Genomic DNA, 20,166 nt, shown 5'->3' on the forward strand with positions numbered 1-20,166 from the left:
AAAAACACTTTGGTGTGACGTCACTTCATAGACTTCAGTGTATTCTGCAGCGCTGACGTGAGTCACGTGAAAGACCCTTAACGTGTATAAATATCACTCACATATGCACATTAATCATTGCTCTTCACAATCACAAAAGTGACTGATTGTGGTTTCAAAACTGAGAATTTCTCAGAAACAACAGAACAACAATGCCCTCTTGTGAACACAGCGTAGAAGGGCTGGAGAAAGTGTAGATTTTTTTTTGTTAAAAAAAAGACTTAAATATTGATCTTTTCTCACTGTCATGTTGCTTCTGAAGACATGGATTTAACCAATAGAGTCTTATGGAGAACCTTTATACTGCCTTGGTGTGCTTTTGGAGCTTCAAAGTTCTGGTCGCCATTCACTTGCATTGTATGGACCTGCAGAGCTGAAATATTATTTTAAAAATCTGTGTTCAGCAGAAGAAGGAAAGACATACACATCTGAGGTGTCATGACGGTGAGTAAACAATGAGAGAATTTAAATTTTTTGGTCAACTATCCCTTTCTTTCTCCATAGTTCATGATAGGTTTATGTCTTTAGATGTCATGTTTTTATTTACCTCTACCTCGCCAAATACTTCATGTATAATTATTCATGCATCATGGCTTTTTAGTTAGTATCAAAAACACAGAGATGTCAAGAGGAGAGGAGATTGTCACCACAAGAGATCATTGATACCTGTGGACACCATTTATTCATGTTCAAACCAGAGGGTTGGAGTGAACCCACTGACCAAACATGAGACATGATCCTTCATACAAAAGCTTTAGACAAGCTAACAGAGGTGTTGTTACTGTTGCTCAAGCGGTTGAAATATGACACACAAGATACTTGTTGTAGTTGAATCCAGGGAGAAAGATTTTTGTAACAAAGTCACCGGCATGATCATATCAAGGACAAATATAACTTGCTTGATGAGCTACAATCGAAAGCACTCACTGGCCTCTTGAGCAATGAATAGCACTCAATCTCCCATGCTCACGTGCAGCAGATCAGTTTCCGCTTGATGCAGAGTCACATGCGGCGCCTGTTCAGTTTCACTTCCGCGTTGGGACAACAACGACTAAATCCTATCAATCATGCAATTGTTTTAACGTGAATATTGACAGGATTGCGTAGCTTCACTGTGCGGATCGATGCCTGTGGAGATTTTGACGTGATGTTGTTTAGTGTTATTTAAGGACACTGTTACGACTGTTCAGGAAGGAGAAATTGAGACCCCATTAAGGCTGGGCACAACTAGTTAGGACACACTCGCTTATATTTATTACAGTAAATACAGTAGCAGTGTTTCTGCGCATTCTGAAAGGTATGTTTGGGTTCAACTGAGTGCATTTTTCTATTTCATATAAATGTATAACGGTAGCTAATATCAACAGCATGTTGTTGCTTCATGTGTTGCCTGAGTAAAGTTACTCTTGGCTAGTTGCTTCAGAACTTTCGAACTGTTTGAGATCCACTCAGTTCAATAATTAGTGCATGATGTGATCCTGATGAAGGTATGTTGTGTTGCATTTACTTCTAGGCTCCTTGAAGTGGCCCTTTATAATTTGATGTGTGAAAGGATCCACTAATAATTATATAATCATTCAATAGCCTATATATCTATGTGTATGATATTAATACTTATATACTGAGTCTGTATGCTGCAATATTTAGTATGTGTGTATTATCTATCTATCTATCTGTCTGTCTGTCTGTTAATGGATAAATGGGCTGGCCACATTAAATAATGCAGTGTCTTTTCCCCATCAGGTGCTCCTCCTGAAAGTCATGTTGCTGTCAGTGAGCATAATCGCTCCACTGTTCGTACTGCTTGTAGGAGTGCGAGCGAAGAACAACAACACGGATAACTGCAAGCTGCTTGCCGAGAGTGAATCAGAAAGAAAAGTGCTCCGTTCACTGGAGCCCCTGACCAAACAAAAGTAAGCCACATTTGAAGTCAGTCTTGATGTATGTATGTAGGTTGTTAAAGTTGGAGATTTCATACATATCTTCATATTAACAGCTTCACCGTGGAGGGTGAGGAGAAGGACAAATACACCTACATTTTTCAGGTGTGTGGTGACGCGGATGGACTGAAGAATACAGGTCTTGTGCAGAGAGCCAAGGACAGTGGAAAGCAGACCCCAATTGGGAACTACACTCGTACTCGAGCTATTGGAGGAAGTATGTTAGAGGAATAGTTCACCCAAAAATAAATCATTTACTCACCCTCATGCCATCCCAAAGATATTTAAGAATATTTGAAAGAATATTTCAGTTCTGTAGGTCCATACAATGAAAGTGAACGGTGACCAAAGTGCCATCTAGTGCTCCGCGCATGAATCCAGCACTAGGAAGTGCAATCGAGCTTGAAATCATGATTGTTCCTAGAGACTGCAATGGCAAGATGTACTGTGAAAAAGAAGTTACATTTTAGTCTGTTCTCACCCAAAACTGCTAAATTACTTCAGAAGACATGGATTAAACCACTGGCATTTTATAAATTACTTTTATGCTGCCATGATGTGATTTTTGGAGCTTCAAAGTTTTGGTCAGCCTTCACTTGCATAGCTGAGATAGTCTCCTAAAAATCTTTGTGTTCAGTGGAAGAAAGTCATACACTTCTGGGATGACGTGAGGGTGAACTTTTAATTGTTGGTGAACTATTCCTTTAAGGTATTTTTACCATTACACATAATATAGTTTCAGTCATTCATTTTATTAGTACTTTTTTGTGTTTAATGCATCTATAGGGCAAGAATATTTAGGACAGAATTTTTTTCAACCATTTTGCTACAAATATACTTTTCTGAACTTGTTTTATGTATCTTTGTAATTAGATTATAGATATATAATAATAAAAAATCATTAATTAATTATGCATTGTCTAATATACATTTTCTGCTGATACTTTATGCATAATGACCTTTGTATTTATCTTGTGTTGTAGGTACTTAGTATCGGATACATAGGAATGCAGATTGATTTCAGATCCATATTGTAATCTTAAATAAAACACAAATACTCAAACATCACAAAATGACAGAACTGATTCCGGTGTCACAGGAAGCTGAAATAAGTGATAACTTATTTCCAACCTTAGTTCTCATTTTGTTCTTGTTGTAGGTGACTGGGTTCTGCTCATCTATGAGGGGGGAGAGAAGTATGATAGCCACTGTTCAAAAGAGCCAAGAAAAGCAATGATTATGATTTCTTGCAGCAAAAAAGCTACAGAGGTATGAATTTTGTAAAAGTAAAATTGAGCTATAATGATTGGCCTATTCATAGATATTTGCCTAAATGCTATAAATTATATTTTTGCTGAAAAATCTGTAATGCAAACTTATAAAAACAGGATTCCTTGCATTAGCACCTTCTCACTTATGTAAGGTATACACAAACATTTTTGACCTTATAACATTCTGCTGTAGCAGAAAATAACTCGAATGACTGCATTGTTTCAGCTCACTAATTGTGTTTGTTATTGATTTCTTTGTTTGCCCTTTTGTCAGAGTAAATTTTCTGTGGTTCTGGAGGACAGGGAGAGGCAACAGGACTGTTATTACTTGTTTGAGCTGGACACCAATGTAATCTGCCCTGTAACTCCATCTAAACTCAGTGCTGGCTCAATACTGCTCATTGTGTGAGTGCTTGAAAATTCTCAGAATATTCAGTTACATTGAAGCTGCAGTTGCACTTTTTTTTTTTTTTTACCTAGTGTTGGTATACAACAAAGATGTTTTTTTGCACCATTAAGCACTGAGCAGGGTTTCCATGCTCAAGGAAAACCTGGAAATATCAGAGTATTTTAAAATTGTGATTTCCTGGCCTGGAGAAGAAGAATAAAAAAATAAATAAAAAATTATATTTAATTGACTAGAAAATGTCAGAGCGATCTTTAAAAAAAATCACAAACCACAGGAAAAATCTTGGAAAATCAATGAAATTCATTGGTCAAAAAGCATGGAAACCCAGACCAAGCCGTTAGTGTAATTTAATGAGAATAATTCATGCCTTTTGATCATACATTACAGTGTGTACCTCCCTGATTAATTCTATTTTTTGTCCATAGCGCATTCTCTTGCCTAGCCGTGTATCTCACTGGTGGGTTCCTGTATCAGCGACTCGTGGTTGGGGCCAAGGGAGTCGAACAGTTCCCCAACTATGCATTTTGGTCAGAGATTGGCAACTTATCTGCTGTAGGTGTAATTATGGATGCACTTGTTTCTCTTTATTTCTTCTTTCTTTATCTTTCTGAACCATGTTTAAAGTGAGTTCACCAGAAAAAAAGAAAAAGATTCTCTCATAATTTACTCACCCTCATGCCGTCCGAGATGTGTATGACTTTCTTCTGCAGAACACAAACAAAGATTTTTATAAGAATATCTCAGCTCTGAAGGTCCATACATATTGAGTAAATGATGAGAGAATTTACATTTTTGGGTGAACAATTCCTTTAACATATTTGAAATAAACGTTTTTTTTTTGTTTTTTTCTCCAAACAGGACGGATGTGATTTTGTGTGTCGTTCCCGTGGTAATAGAGAAGAACCGCCCACATATAGAGGTGTGGCTACTGAACCACTTGGGGAGGAGCCAGAGGAAAGAGATGACCATTTACTTCCCATGTGACCAAATTAAAACAACCAGTGAGAAGAGGCTGGACAGTTTTTGGAACCCAAAGAGGAATGTTCAGTTGAGACGTGTTCCTAGTTCAGAAGTGCTGCTTTTCATTTCTCTTATTTACCAATAGCACTTATCCTCTATTTATTCCCTAAAATGTTGATTAGATATTAGTTAATTGTATAAGATCGCTAACTAGTTTTTGAATGTCCAGAGACCCACAGATACATTTTATAACAAAATTACAAAAAACATGCAACAATCACCCTTTTTTCTCTCTTTATAGGAAGTGAAAGATATCACCACTGTTTGTCAGAGCTTTACTGTGTGATATGGTCACCACAGAGATGTAGTTTGGTATAGAATATAGGTACTTATTTTTTTAGTATGATTAGAGTGGTAAAACTCAAAATGAGTTTTTAAAGGGATAGTTCACCTTAAAATGAAAATTCTCTCATTATTTTCTCACCCTCATGCCATCCCAGGTGTGTTTTAGAAGAATATTTAAGCTCTGTAGGTCCATTCAATAGAAGTGAATGTTAATTTCTAACCATACATCTCATATTTCCAGCTTGTGTTTTGCAGATTTGCATTATTTGTGTTTATTACCACCTACTGGGAAGGGAGGAGAATTTATAGTATAAAAGGACTTAAATATTGATCAATTTCTCACCCACACCTATCATATTGCTTCTGAATATATAGATTTAACCACTGGAGTCTTATAAATGACTTGAGGGCTGTTTGGATCTTAAAAAATTAGAACCCATTTACTTGCATTATATGGACCTACAGAGCTGAAATATTCTTCTAAAAATCTTCTTTTGTGTTCTTCAGAAGAAAGTCAGTCAAACACATCTGTGATGGCATGAGGGTGAGAAAATAATGAGAATTTTAGTGTGAACTATCCCTTCAAGTTCACACTCCACAACTTAAGCAACAATTAAATGTTTGGAAATGTATGGCTTTTGATTTCAGAATATAAAGAACATTTACTGAAATACATTATTTGAGAAGTTTGTGAATATTCTAGATTCTTAATCACAAATATGCTTTGCTTCAACATGCCTATTTGTTTGTTAAGGTATATCATGTTTGTACAGAGAAAGTTTAAAGTGATCTGACAAACAAGACCTCTGCTCTGGTGAGGCTTACCTCATTGTCTTTACAAAACATGCATTCAGCCTGTTACAACCTATTGATGTTTCTGAATGATGTTATTAATGATACATTTATATCATAAATGTTATTGATAGGTGACATTTGAGGAAAAATAAGAAAATTACAGAAGTGAAAGCTTTAATAGCAAACTGTTATTTGATTGACATCAGTTAACAGTTTGCAATGAAATATGTTAAACAGGTTTTCATTTGGTTGATTATCTTTTTGTTCAACTTTGTCTACTTGAATTTGTAGATATTAAAGGTATAGTTCAACCAAAAGTGAATTGTGTCCATTTGTATGATTCTTCTTCTGTACAGAATGATTATCTTTCTTGTGTGAAACATAAAAGATGTCAGTCGAAATGTTAGGGACTGATAGCCTCATTCACATTCAATGTATGGAATAAAATCCAGTGCCAACATTCTTCAAAAATTGTCCTCTTGTTCCACAGAAGAAAAAGTCATACCTTTTAACAAAATGAGGTTGAGTAGATGACAGAATTTACATTTTTGGGTGAACAATCCCTTTAATATGAGTCTTTGCCAGTGTGATCTATATTATACATTACGAAATTCCAGACTATGACAACAGCAGTATATTTTTCTTTCAAAGCAAGCTTATTCTTCAAGTATTTTGTGTTTGGTTGTACTAAAGCTTTGAGCTTGATTTTATTTGTTGTTGCTCAGTTTATTCTAAACAACCATGAGGTCATGATTATTGAGTTACAGATTTTATATGTCAATTTGAAATACTGAAGTGTCATTGAATGTATGCAAATGATTTGAATTTATTTTCTTTTTTAAGTTAAACTTTAGTTATTAGTGGATGGTGTACAGATCGGTGCGTATGATGGATGGATTATATAGATCAGTGTACACTGTACAGAATTCAAATTTCAAAAAAGTGGATAAAACGTACGCACGCCTCTTTCGTGGGCAGACAGCACTACGATAGGCTGATCCTCACGTCAATCATCGGTACACCCAACGTCAATTGGCTGCTCAACGCCATCATCACCCGCGGAAGTTTGTACACAGAAAATAGTTGTACTGTCAAATATTTTTCAGAGACCCTTCCATTTTTTTTCTCCTCAACTTCTGTCTTTCCGCATGAAACATCACCAACAAAGACTAACGAGAAAAGCATTTTTAAACGGTTAAATGTGCGTCGATGACAACAAAAGGACTTACATAAACCACGAGCACATAGCTGATAGTATTGTATCGCGGTATTGTTTAGATTTCATATTTTATAGGTCGTCAGCTTGTCAGTTTTCGAAAAAGCAGCGAATTGCCTAGTTGAGCTGCAGTTTAGCAGCTGTCCCTTCTTTTATCCGGAATTTACGTCGGAAGGGTTTAACATTGACATTCGTGTCTTTTGTTGTCATTAGCATGCTAAGCTAGCAGCTGGAATTCATTAATCTGGATACAGATCAGCATCGTCCTCCACGATCAAGTCACCATTACAGTGTCATTGGCTGTCATCCGCACACGGCGAGGGACTAGTCACTGGGACAACTGGTAATGTGAATTTTGTTTGCCTTAACTTTGCACGCGCGCTGGCCACTTAACACCGTTCACACACATATATGTGTGTGACAGAGGGAGAAGTTTATTTTTATGGTAAATATTTTGTTATTATGAACGAAATCCATACAAACTAATTTATAGATTATGTATAAAATATAGATTAATTTATTTTCTCATCCTCAAACCACCTGTCCATGTGGTTTCTGATCTGTGGTTCTGCAGTAGAGCTGCTCACTGTTTGTAAATGTATCTTTACAATATAATCCAGATGGAATGTCAACAATGTAATGATGACATGGTTCTTAATGAAGTAACTCATTAATCTTGGTGCTGTGGTTTATTATATCATGCCAATAAATTATATTTAAGGAATGAAAATTCTCTCGTCATTTACCCCCATCACAGATGTGTTTGAATTTCCATCTTCTGCAGAGCACAAAGATTTTTAGAGGAATATTTCAGCTCTGTAGGTCCATACAAAGCAAGTGAATGGTGACCAAAACTTTGAAGCTCCAAAAGCACATTAAGGCAGCAAAAAGTAATCCGTATGACTCCAGTGGTTAAATCCATGTCTTCTGAAACGATCCAATCAGTTTTGGGTGAGAACAGACCAAAATTTAACTTCTTTTAACTATAAATCATGACATCAGCACAGCAGTCTCCTTGGCGATCATGATTTCAAGCTCAATTACACTTACTTTGCAATCTAGTGCTTGGAAAATGCTTGAATTTCACAGTTAGGTTGTAAAGGTTTGAAATATGCTTGATTTGTTTTTTTAGGTTGTTTACTGTTATAAACTATCTAAAATAAATTCAAATTTGAAATAGATATTATACAGTTGTTACATTTGTTGTGTCTCGTCAGCCGCTCTTTATCTTTCTCTCTTGCTCTGCGCCAATGAAATTATGCCTGCATCTTCTGTTTCCATTAACATGCCGGAGTGCCGTTTCAGTGATAGCTGGCTGGAAGAGGAGAAATAAAATACTGTATCTCTATGCAGTAGAGCAATCAACAACAAGGAACTCAGGAACGGACCAAACAAAATCAGTTTAATAAGCAGTGTTACATGTTCTAAGGTCTTGATGAATGTGTGCCCCAGCCTGTGTCTATACAATTATCCCTCACGTATTATAGCTCTTAAAACAGCTGAAATTATTCAAAATATTAATAATAACATACTATTCTTAAAATCGTCTGATGTTTGCAGTCACATCTTATGTGTGGGAAAACAATCCCATCACACGATATTTATTTCTGCTGCAGATGTGCAAGTTTAGGTTTGATTCCACATGCATCTCATATCTTGTCACTGAATAAGCAGTCTTCATTTAGCCTTTATTAAATACTGTAGCTGGGGGCAAAATATTAGTTGTATAATTTTTGCTTTTATTTGAAGTGAAATTGTCAATTAACATTTTGAATTGGATAATATTTCAACCTTTGAGGTGCTTGAAAAAGATGATTAAGGTACCTTGAAAATGCTTGAAAAGTACTTTAATTTCACTCTTAAAAAGCTTACGAACCCTGGAAATAGGAGGTGTATGAGGTGTATTTTGGTCTGTTCTCACCTAAAAACCACTTGGATCACTTCTGAAGACTTTGATTTAACCACTGGAGTTGTATGGATTAATTATATGCTTCCTTTATGTGCTTTTTGAGGCTTCAAAGATTTGGTCACCAATCACTTGCGTTGTATGGACCAACACAGCTGAGATGAGATATTCTTTCAACAATCTTCATTTGTGTTCAGCAAAAGAAAAAAGTCATACAGATCTGGGATGGCATGAGGGTGAGTAAATAATGAGAGAATTAAATTTTTTTTTTAATTATCCCTTTAATTATATGAAGAAGTAAAATAATGAATTGCTGTAATGGGTAGTTGTACATCTGTTATAATTGTAATTATGTTCTTAGGGTTAAACAGCTACTGTTACAACTGTTGCTGATAACTTTTTTTATTAATAGGTTTTGGTAAGTTATATGTCTGTCATTTCTTTCCTTTATACTTGGATCTACATTTAAACTCAAAGTTTGATCATGTTGGGAGAATGTGGCATGAAAGAATGGGAGAGACTTGCCCTCAGGAGGAACTCTGTTACTCTCTGTAAGGAGATGGTGGTGGATGATCTGCTGGTCCAGTGTCTGCATCAAGATGAAATCCTCACAGACAGCATGGCTGAGAGCATTATGGTACAGATGGCGATTATTATGTGACTTATATAAACACTATGACGTATAACAATGATATAAAGCAATATTTAACTATATAATTGTTTATATATAAACCCATGTGGAATCTACATTTGTTTTATGTGCTGATTTAGGGAGGGAAATTACAGAATTCTGCAGAATGTGAGATTCTGAGAATACTACACATGCTATTAGTAGCTGACAGCATGATCAAATTAGGAAAAACATTCTAATTTGATCTTTTATTTAAATTTTAAAAGTCTTTTAAATCACAGTTAAATGGGGAAATGCAGCATATTGTGAATGATTTTTGTTCAGAAAAGTACATTTGATGGGTAACTTTAAAGCTACCTTACTGTTCTATTTGTTAATCATAGTCCATTAGGGTCTATTTGTTGTTGATACAGTCTGGAAAAAGCGTTATTGAAAAACTCTGTGTATTTTTTGATGGACCAAATCGCAGACTTAATTTCAGTGATGAAAGGAGTTGTAAATTGCTGATTATTTACAAGGCTAAATATTATTTTTAATTGTGGCATGATTTCCTCCTTTACAGGCTAAGCCGACGTCCCAGGGCAAGAGTCGGCATTTGTTGACTCTTTTGCCCAAACGTGGCCCCCGGGCATTCAGCAGCTTCTGTGCGGCTCTTACAGCGACAGAGCAACTGCACCTCTACAGAATGCTCGTGGAGTTCACGGAGAAAGACGTGAGTTGGTTTCTCCACTTAAGCCATTTTCACAAACAGTTATACTGACTTGACAGGTTTCTTTAAGAACAGATTGTGAAGGACCGGGAAAGTTCCCTCACAAAAGTTTAATGAGAACAGGCGAATCAGAGAGGGTAACAGATATGCAGTTATACAATTGAAGAAACGCAGAGGATGCCTTTTTTTAAAAAAAATTTTGTGCAGTTATTTATGTGATGACCTGCCCATAAAAGAAAGAGAATAATCTGTCTATAATTTGTCTATCTGTTTTGTTTATTGTCAAACTTTATTTTATACCACACAGTAATGTTAGATTTTATCTCACTTTCCAAATAGATTTTGCAATAAAATATCATGAGCTATTTTTTGTGCAAGACACAGGTACTTTAGACAAAAAGAGACAGAAGAGTGGCGGTGTGGGGTCAGTGTTACAATCACACAAGTCATATGGAAATCAAGCCACCCCAGATGTCATAGTTGAGTCAATGGAGTAAGAGGGAGAGAGTGAAACTAAAGGGGAAGTTGGAGTGTAGTTACAGTGTGCAGTTGCAGTGATTCTTTTCACAAAAAACAAACAGACAAGTACAGTATCTCCTCTAGAAGAGTGGGAAATAAACAGGCTGTAACTTTCATTATATTCTCACATAAGACCTGCAGTGAATGTAACTAAATTATTTTGTGCTTTTCTCGTTATAGAAAAGGTTTTCAGTGACCTCACTTTCTGTCCCAACTCAGGAATGTGTGATACCTGCAAAAAGAACCCGAACTCGTGGTGAGAGATTGAGCATTTTTCTGTGCAAATGTATTCTATGAATTAGTTTGTTGGCCTACCATAGATAGTTATATTTTTCCAATGCAACCCCAACTTGATTACTGAAGCATAAAAGCTTATACGGTAATTGGAAATTGTTATGTTAAATTAACCTCATATACTGTATTTGAGCTGCATATGGTTGGTTTTGTGTTTCAGAGTCTATGGAGATGTGTTTGGATGCAGACTCCCCAGTGACCACAGCTGTACTTCCCTGCACTCATGAATTCTATGAGTCCCACAGATTACAGGTGGGTAGTTGACTTGAAATACTTATGGAAATTTGACCTGCAGTGCGATATGCTATACTCCATCTTAAGCTATTCAAACAGCATCTTGCTTTTTAGAGGCTTTTATGGCCTCTAAATTGAAAAACTACATGGAATAAGATTTCTCACATCATAAGTCCATTTAAAATTAATTGGTGAAATGGTGACCAGTTACAGGACCAAATATATAGTAATTCATAAATGCATTCACATCATCCTTAACCTACAAGCTTGGTGTCAAGTACCCGCATGCAAGAATACAAAATCATCCTTTGAATGCATATACACACACACTCAAACACCCATGATATATGCATGTATTTTACGCTACGTTATGTAACTACTACATATGAGTATGTAACCACTATTTTTCCTCTCATCTCAGGCTTACGCGATGCGCTCTAGTCCGCGAGGACTGGCATTGGTGCTGAGTAACGTGAGGTTTGACTCTGCAAACACTGATCTGGACATCCGGAGGGGAGGGGAGGTGGACGAGGAGGTTCTGAGGAGACTCTTCACTGAGTTGGACTTTACAGTCAGTCTGCATAAAGACCTCACAGCAGAGGTGAGTCACACACATATACAGAGCAAAGTAATTTATTATTTATTTGTTGATTTGTGTGTATGTTTCAGGCAATGCGCAGGTGCTTGGAACAGTTCGCCCAGCGGCAGGAGCACGCAGAGTACGACTGTTGTGCTGTGTGTTTTCTGACTCATGGTGTTGAAGGCTCTATCTATGGTACTGATGGACAACTGCTGGAGGTACACACAGATTTGTAATTCTTTCTGTAACATCAACTTACTGCTTTGAAAGAAGATCATTGCATTGTCAAAGTTTGATGTGTCTCTCTGTCTCTCAGTTGGACTGGGTGTTTGAGGTTTTTGATAATGCCCGCTGCCCTCTGCTCCAGAACAAGCCAAAGATGTTCTTCATTCAGGCCTGTCGAGGAGGTGAAAAGTTATCAGTGACCAATCCAAATCGGAATCTTTGTTATTTATTTTTACTACTGTCAAGCTTACAAAATTAACCATAAAATCACCGTTGAATTTGTTTATAAGACTCATCCATTTTTTTATTCAAAGTCTCTTGAAGCCATATTATAGTTTTCATAAAAGGCTCCATTTAATATGTAAATAGTTTGAATTCACAAACTTCAGTGAATGAGCACACTCAAAGCACACACTGTGCTCATGTTTGATGCTCTGTTTTCAGCTCATTAAGTGGCTCACAATATGTGAGAGCTCTACACAAACTCCATCTTAGATGTAGATGTTTGATAGTTCGGTTCATTTGTAGCATCAATTGAAATTGGCACGGGTGAAGCATTTCACCAGATTTTGAATGCGAATCAAATTAAACTGCTGTGAACTTGCCCATGCACAGACATTCAAAAGTACTGTGTTCTACCAAAATAAGAGCCTGAGGGTTTTAAAGTTAAAGGTGCTGTAAGTGTCGATGAAATAAGTGTCCTGAGATATCTCACCGGTCTCTGTGACAGCTGTAGACTCCGTAAACCGCAAACAAAAATGTGTCCGCGGACATTGATGCTTTTCACTTGTCAATAAATTTGCTCGTTCTCATAGTGCTGTATTTGAAGCGGATCATTGAGGCTATGATTCATAATGTTTGTCAGTTGAGGATGCAATTGTGCCACTGTTGAATTTGACAGCCACAGGAATAAACAATGCTGCTCTTTTGCTCGGTTTTGGTCTCAAAATGATCTTGGGATGATGGGGTTTTGAGGGGGCGTGGCTAATTCAACGGCTCAGCTAATTGAAAGCTTCAGAACACTAAAATCACTTACAGCACCTTTAAGGAATTAAGGTTGAAATACTGTATATTGCTATTGTATAATAAAACTCTAATATTTATTATTATTAATTGTAATAGTGAAGTATAGATTATTCTTTACAGATTACAATAACAACAACACTGGTATCAAATCTGATACTGAGATTTCAGGCATTGGAATTGGGTAGGGAGAAAAAAGGTGGTATTGGTGCTTCCCCTACATTATAGGGAATGTTTTTGATTAGTTGTCAACTGATATGGGTTTTTAAATGTCCTATGATAATATCTGTTAGCAAGGTTGCAATATAATATCTGATATACAGTATATTTAAAGAATTATATTGAAATTTAATTATTACATAAGCAAAATTGCAGAATGTACATACACACTGTTTATTAGAAAATTATTGCTCTCTGTTTACTAAAAAATGTATACAAAAAAATATTTGAAAACTCCAGCATTACTTCAATCTATTAAAAGCTAACTCACCAAACAGGCACTGGTCTAGTGATATTTTTGACACTTTTTTTCCCCTTTTGTTTCAGAGGAGATGGACAACGGCGTGGACCAGTTGGATGGACAGGAGCATACGCGGTCCCCAGGCTGTGATCAGAGGGATGCTGGGCGAGAGGAGGAGAGACTGAACAAAGAGAAGGAGGAGAAAGACAGAGAGAGAGTGAGAGTCAAACTGCCCCAGAGATCAGATATGATTTGCAGCTTTGCCTCCCTCAAAGGTTTCAGTGTGTACACATTTTGTACATTCAGATTCATTTCATTAGGGTTCTATCATATTTGGCTAAATGTGTCATGTCGCTTCAATGACTTTGTGTGGGTGTGTGTGTTTTCAGGCACTGCTGCAATGAGAAACACCAAGAAAGGGTCTTGGTTTGTTCAGGAACTAAACACAGCCATCAGACAGAGTGCAAACGACACACACATGTCTGACATACTTGTGCAAGTAAGACATTTGGGTTCATAGATAAAAATGCTGTATCTTATATCACATCAGCACTACACAACATAATTTCAATATACATTTATGTTTATTCAGTTGGCTGATGCTGTTATCTAAAGTGACTTCCAGTGCATTCATGTTAGATAGCAGTGTTAATGCTCTGCTTTTCAGCAGCAGGTGTGTTAACTGATGTGTTGTGTTCCACTCGGTCTGGTAACGTGTGCTGAGCCTTATATTTACAGCAATCTAAATTCACTTTAATTGCCCACTACAAGATACTAGAGCTGCACGATTAATCATTAAAAGGTATTTTAATTTAAGTTGTTAATATTTATTTAAATAAAAACGTTTTAAAATAAAATTTGCTTACATGTTTAATACCAAGTTAAAATAGAACTGTTAATGAAGCTTTTTTCTGCTTGTTTTGCTTTTTACTTGGCGTGTGAGATACAGATTATATCGTTTTTTTATTTTATATATATATATATATATATATATATATATATATATATATATATATATATATATATATATATATATATATATATATATATATATATGCATCTAAATTTTTTTACAGGACTTTATAAAAAAAAATATTTGCAATAATCCCAAGGTGCTTTTTGGTTTATAATGTATTCATTGAGCCCTCTTGTGGACTTGTATTGGAATATTTGATTTACAACTTTATTGCATTTTTGCATAGATTGATGCAGGGAACATTTAGCCAGAACCTCTTTTGAATTATATGTTACTTTGTTTAATACCCTCATGTCCAGGTTTTGTAAATCACTGAAATAAGCATTTTTATTCAGTATCAGGAGAGAATTTATTCTATGTAAAAAAATTATGATTCTCAGTTTATCCAGAATCGTGCAGCTCTACAAGTTACTATACAAATCGAAACAACCCTATGACAGCAGGTTTTTGTGGTATTTCACCATATTAGAAGTTACTAGGCGGTCATTTAAAGGTTATTGTTAACGTTACTTCACACGTAAATTTCCAGCAGTTTTTAACCAGTTCCCATTGCAATGCTGCATACAAGTTTAGAAATTATTGGAGAAATATTACTTGCATAATAATAATAATAATAATAATACAGTTATTATAAAAGGCCTAAAATGTTTATATATTTCTGTAATTTCTTAATTTAGAAATAATAACCATTATTATTATGATTACAATTATTCATTATTAAATTACAATTATTTAATATATAGTATATGTTTAATATACAAGTTGCCTGGGTTACAAAGAAAAGTGGGACCCATTGCAAAAGTGCACAGTCTGATGAAACCTTGACTGAATTAATTCACTAAATCGTTGTTGTTCAAGGTTCATATGACAACGTGTAGCAAGCTACAGATAAAATTTTGCAATACAAATACCATATATCTGTAAATATATATGGGGGGGGGGGTTCTGAATTCTGTAGGGAACACTGGTATATAGTAGCCTACATCTTCTCAGTATGTGTGTTCTTGTGGAATCAAACCCATAACCTTGCCGTTGCTAGTAAAATGATCGACCACTTTGAAAACCATTCTCTGCTATATGGAAGAAATACATAGAGGCACAATAAAGCAGTAACCCCTCATGGCCATGTGTTACAGTGAATTTACCATGGTTACAAGGTATTGATGGGCATGATGCAAAGCTGGGGTAAATTGTGGTGAAAACAATAGACATCACAATAAATTATTGTTTCACCAATCATTCTAGTTCACAATAACTATTTAAATAAATCTAAATTTCTCTGCAGGTGAACGATCGAATTAAAAACCGAGAGGGTTACGCTCCTGGTTCAGCACATCATCGCTGTAAAGAGATGTCAGAGTTCACCAGCTCCCTCTGTAAAGACCTCTACCTCTTCCCTAAGTACTACCCCAACAGTTAGTCCACAGGCACAAAGCACACAAAACACTGCCCTCAGAACTGATGCAGTAGCAGGACTTCAGCGGACACACTTGTACATCCATCACGCACTATAAGCTCAGAACACAGACACATAGTGATGTAAATGTAATTAGACCCATTCCACGTTTCATCTGTCTCACAATCCACAGCACAATGGCGGATTAATTAGGACACTTGTGTACATTATTTACTGTGGGTTTGCAAAGGTAGAGAATTTACAGATTAAAAAAAAATTATTATAACTATCTGTCTTAGAGTGGATATGGTGCATTAAGCATCTGATCCAGATATTTTTTCCCCCTTTTCCTTTAGTAAGGAAAGAGTGAAGATGTAATTTGGGAGGATGTGTGAAAAGTGGTATCAGTTTGTTTCAGGCTTAATAGGAAGAAAAATTAAACCTACATTCAGCTTGATGCTTTGTAAGCCAATATATATTTTAAATTTACAGATTTATATTGACTTTTTTTTTTTGCATATATTTATTTTTGTCTATTTGTTTTAAGTTTTATTTGTACAGTTTTGTCTCGGTTGTTCTTGTTCTTCTGTTTCAGAAATTGTGGACCCTTTACACCCTAAAGCCAAACTATAAACCTTTCTAAGACACATTCATACTAACATTGTGCCAGTACCATAGTAAAGTAAATGGCTCGTTGGCACTTATATAACAGATGCCCTTTTTTCTGGGGAACATCTGCCCTTACTTTATTTTTGGTGTCCTTAATGCACCTTTACATGCATTATATCAACCTAAGTACATTTTAAATGCACGCTTTCTTCATAATATCAGTTAATAAATTCAATTTAATCATCCTGTATGCACCATAGCAGCTGTTTTGACTATACAATTAAATTTGCTTCATGTTTCAAAGTGAAACTATCTGCTCAACCTTGCTGCTTTGGTTAGCTCACAATAGATTCTAAAAGCTATTTATCAAACCATGAATGCATGAATGTGTTGTACATCAACATATCCTATTGCATCAAATATTTGTGTAATTCCAAAACATCCAAGAACCATTTGCATTCTAGGTATTTACCCCAATTTTCCATGAGGATTGTGGGGGTATTCGCAAAGTGAAATGTATATATTCTCATAACACTCTTTTGTAGTAATGCTTTTTTTATATGCAACAGTTTTTTGTTTGATTGTTTGGCAGATTCCTCTCACTCTTGCACATGTCTTTTCTCTTTAAACATTCACTGCCAATGAATGCACATTTAATCTAGACTGAAAATATGTGGTCTTATGAGTTCTTAAAACACCTGGAGGTGGCGGTGGAGAGTTAAAGCACTTAACCAGCACACGTTTTGCAATATAGAGGTTGCAACATTTAGACTCGCATAGTCTTCCTGTTCTGCACACACAACATTATTCCTCCTGGGAATGTAGACTGTAAATTTTTGTGTGCTGTTTTTTTCCTCTGTGTCTTCATTATACTGGAAGCATTTTTGTTAGGTTAAAGGTCACAGCCTTTGACCTTTTGACACTGTCATGGCACCCCTGAACACTTTTACATTTTTCACTTGTCGCATTTAGCTTGAGTAATCGCTCAAGACTAAATATTGTTTTCTTTTTTTTATATTATTATTTTTAATTTTTACTATTTTAGCAACCAAAATGTTTGATTACAATGTTGATGCTAATGTTGCTTTCTTGCTAATGTTGTTTGGGTATTAATTTGATATTTTAATTGATGAGCTTCTTTGGCATGGGAGAAAAATATGGGCATGAGTTGTTCTTAAATGTTAGCTGGTACAAGGTCTTGTATATCAGAATAAGGGGCTGTTTTAGAAAACTTCCAAAAATGTGCTTACCTAATGCAAACTCTGTGCCAAAATAATCTAGAAATAGTATTTAAACAAATTACTATTTATTTGATCTGATGATCTATAAGGTGTTGTCATTAATATTATTATTGTTCAAATAAACAAAAGTGGGAATAGAAAATATGTACACTGGAAAAATGTATGAATTTCATCCCCACAGTGCTAATATACTGTGCTTTGAATGAACGACTCAGAGTAGTATTAGTTAACTCCCACAGCTGAATAATAAACTGTATAATAAATGTATTCACCTAGTTTTGATGTGTTCAGAATGGTAATGGTGAAAAGCTATGTGATACTGAGCCCTAAATGTTCTTTTGGTTAAATGGAACATTTAAATGTTAGTTTTTAAAATGTCCTTCTTAAAGTGTTAAAACCCACAATGGAAGTACATGTTCAGCTGTGTTATATAGTGCAGTTTAGTCTCACCCAGCCTGAATACCAGATGAGTGCCTAGCTAACTAAATTTGAAAAGCATAAAGAATGTATTTACTGCCTTTGTCTTCTAACCAGCTATGAAGCTTGCTTAAATCAACTATAGGGGAAACTGACATTTTCTATATTTGTAATGCAAAAACTGCCATGAAATAAATATTGTTCTAAATAACTCTGGTGTTAATTGAGTTTTTTGTTTAAAGCCCGAGACCACTGATAAAAAACGAAGTTATATTTAGTATTTTTCTGATATTTTATTTTTACAAATGTTACTATCAGCTAACAGTTTAACGAAGCTGATGTTATTCCAGCATGATTTGAGAATGTCATGTGCTTCAATGGAAGCAAGGAAATCTGACCTTTTGTTCAAAGGAACATGATTATTTGCTTATTTCTATAATGTACCAAGAAAAAGAACAGAATTAATATTTCATATTTATACATAATGTTTCTTTTTTTTATTTAATAAAAAATCCTATTCTTTTTTTTAATTTACTGGATTAAATTCCATTTTAAATCCCTGATTTCTCACCTGATTTTTCAGACCCCATACAGTGTGTTAGTTGTTTGCATGCATATCGATTAGTGTGTAAATGTTAATGCACACAGAGATGCTTGTGTGTGTGTGTATGTATATGTGTGTGTGTGTATATATATATATATATATATATATATATATATATATATATATATATATATATATATATATATATATATACAGGATACACCAATCAGCTACAACAGTAAAACCACCTACCTAATATTTTGTAGGTCCCCCTCGTGCCACCAAACAGCACCAACACTATTCTTCTCACTATAATTGTACAGAGCAGTTATCAGAAGCTCCTGACCTGTATCTGCATGATTTTATGCATTGCACTGCTGCCACATGATTGACTGACTAGATAATCGCATGTATGATTGCTGGTGCCAGATGGGCTGGTTTGAGTATTTCTGTAACTGTTGATCTCCTGGGATTTTCACACACAACAGTCTCCAGAATTTACTCAGAATGGTGCCAAAAACAAAAAACATCCAATGAGCGGCAGTTCTGCGGACGGAAACGACTTGTTGATGAGAGAGGTCAACAGAGAATGGCCAGACTGGTTCGAACTGACAAAGTGTACAATAACTCAGATAACCGCTCTGTACAATTGTGATGAGAAGAATATCAGTTGGTACCTACACAATATTAGGCAGGTGGTTTTAATGCAGGTGTTTTTTGTGGCTGGTTGGTGATATTGAGCCTGTAAATGCCATGGATAGACAGGGTGGATGTTATGTTCTGTATTTGAGTATTGAATTGTTTAGTATTGGATGTCTCACTCCTTACACCTCTGTTTTTCAGAGTTGTCCTCTGCTTCCGTGGTGATACATTTTTATCCATGTGCTCGGGTTTCTCTGTCCTGCTGTGGCTGCAGGAACAACTGTCATTGTGCCGTTACCCCGATCCCGTAACACCTACCCGCCTGACCTGCTAGCCTGATTATAGCACTGTGGTCTTTGCCACAGACACTAGTTGGTACAAATATAAATCTGTGGAGGATTACTTTAATCACTTTATTTATTTTATTATGCTTTATTTAGTTGCCCATTGAGACCCTTTTCCTGGGATGTCCTGTCTGAACAGTGAATTTTCAGTGGCCAGTTGTGATATGAAAAGTAACCGCCTGCTAGGGCTGATGATAAATGTCTTAATTGTTCATTATTTTCTTATATTTTCTAATTGTGATTAATACAATTTACATTTAAATAATTATTCTTTATTTAGGCTACACATCCAAAACAATCTGAGAATTGTTTTCCTGAATTCCTTTTTGCTGTATTATATACATCAGTATATCAAGACATTGACTCTGTTTGCATGCAACATAAAACAAAACCGTTATTAAAATTTGGACTTAACCATACACAGAACGCAAACAATGGACA

At 35.6% G+C, this 20,166-nt stretch overlaps 2 protein-coding genes across 5 annotated transcripts; both read left to right on the top strand.

The window, feature by feature from the left end:
- The first annotated feature begins 1,034 nt into the window (after positions 1 to 1,034).
- Positions 1,035 to 6,386, top strand: LOC127657977 (cation-dependent mannose-6-phosphate receptor-like). The gene is made up of 7 exons (XM_052147019.1): positions 1,035 to 1,336; positions 1,783 to 1,952; positions 2,036 to 2,196; positions 3,139 to 3,248; positions 3,525 to 3,655; positions 4,085 to 4,211; positions 4,518 to 6,386. The coding sequence occupies exons 2-7, from the start codon at positions 1,801 to 1,803 to the stop codon at positions 4,641 to 4,643; spliced, it is 807 nt and encodes a 268-aa protein (XP_052002979.1). The 5' UTR covers positions 1,035 to 1,336; positions 1,783 to 1,800; the 3' UTR covers positions 4,644 to 6,386.
- Positions 6,387 to 6,797: 411 nt separating this feature from the next.
- LOC127658435 (caspase-2-like) lies at positions 6,798 to 18,380 on the top strand. Of its 4 annotated transcripts, none has more exons than XM_052147729.1 (11): positions 6,798 to 7,318; positions 9,359 to 9,518; positions 10,075 to 10,224; positions 10,921 to 10,996; positions 11,195 to 11,286; positions 11,690 to 11,839; positions 11,938 to 12,066; positions 12,165 to 12,255; positions 13,643 to 13,837; positions 13,946 to 14,055; positions 15,818 to 18,380. In XM_052147729.1, the coding sequence occupies exons 2-11, from the start codon at positions 9,366 to 9,368 to the stop codon at positions 15,950 to 15,952; spliced, it is 1,281 nt and encodes a 426-aa protein (XP_052003689.1). In that variant the 5' UTR covers positions 6,798 to 7,318; positions 9,359 to 9,365; the 3' UTR covers positions 15,953 to 18,380. The 4 variants fall into 4 exon arrangements, with proteins under 4 accessions (XP_052003689.1, XP_052003688.1, XP_052003686.1 ...); XM_052147728.1 differs by having other exon boundaries at positions 9,376 to 9,518; positions 11,690 to 11,869; XM_052147726.1 differs by having other exon boundaries at positions 6,801 to 7,318; positions 11,690 to 11,869.
- Positions 18,381 to 20,166: the final 1,786 nt, after the last annotated feature.

Source organism: Xyrauchen texanus, chromosome 17 (assembly GCF_025860055.1).
Source record: "Xyrauchen texanus isolate HMW12.3.18 chromosome 17, RBS_HiC_50CHRs, whole genome shotgun sequence".
NCBI classification, from domain to species: domain Eukaryota; kingdom Metazoa; phylum Chordata; class Actinopteri; order Cypriniformes; family Catostomidae; genus Xyrauchen; species Xyrauchen texanus.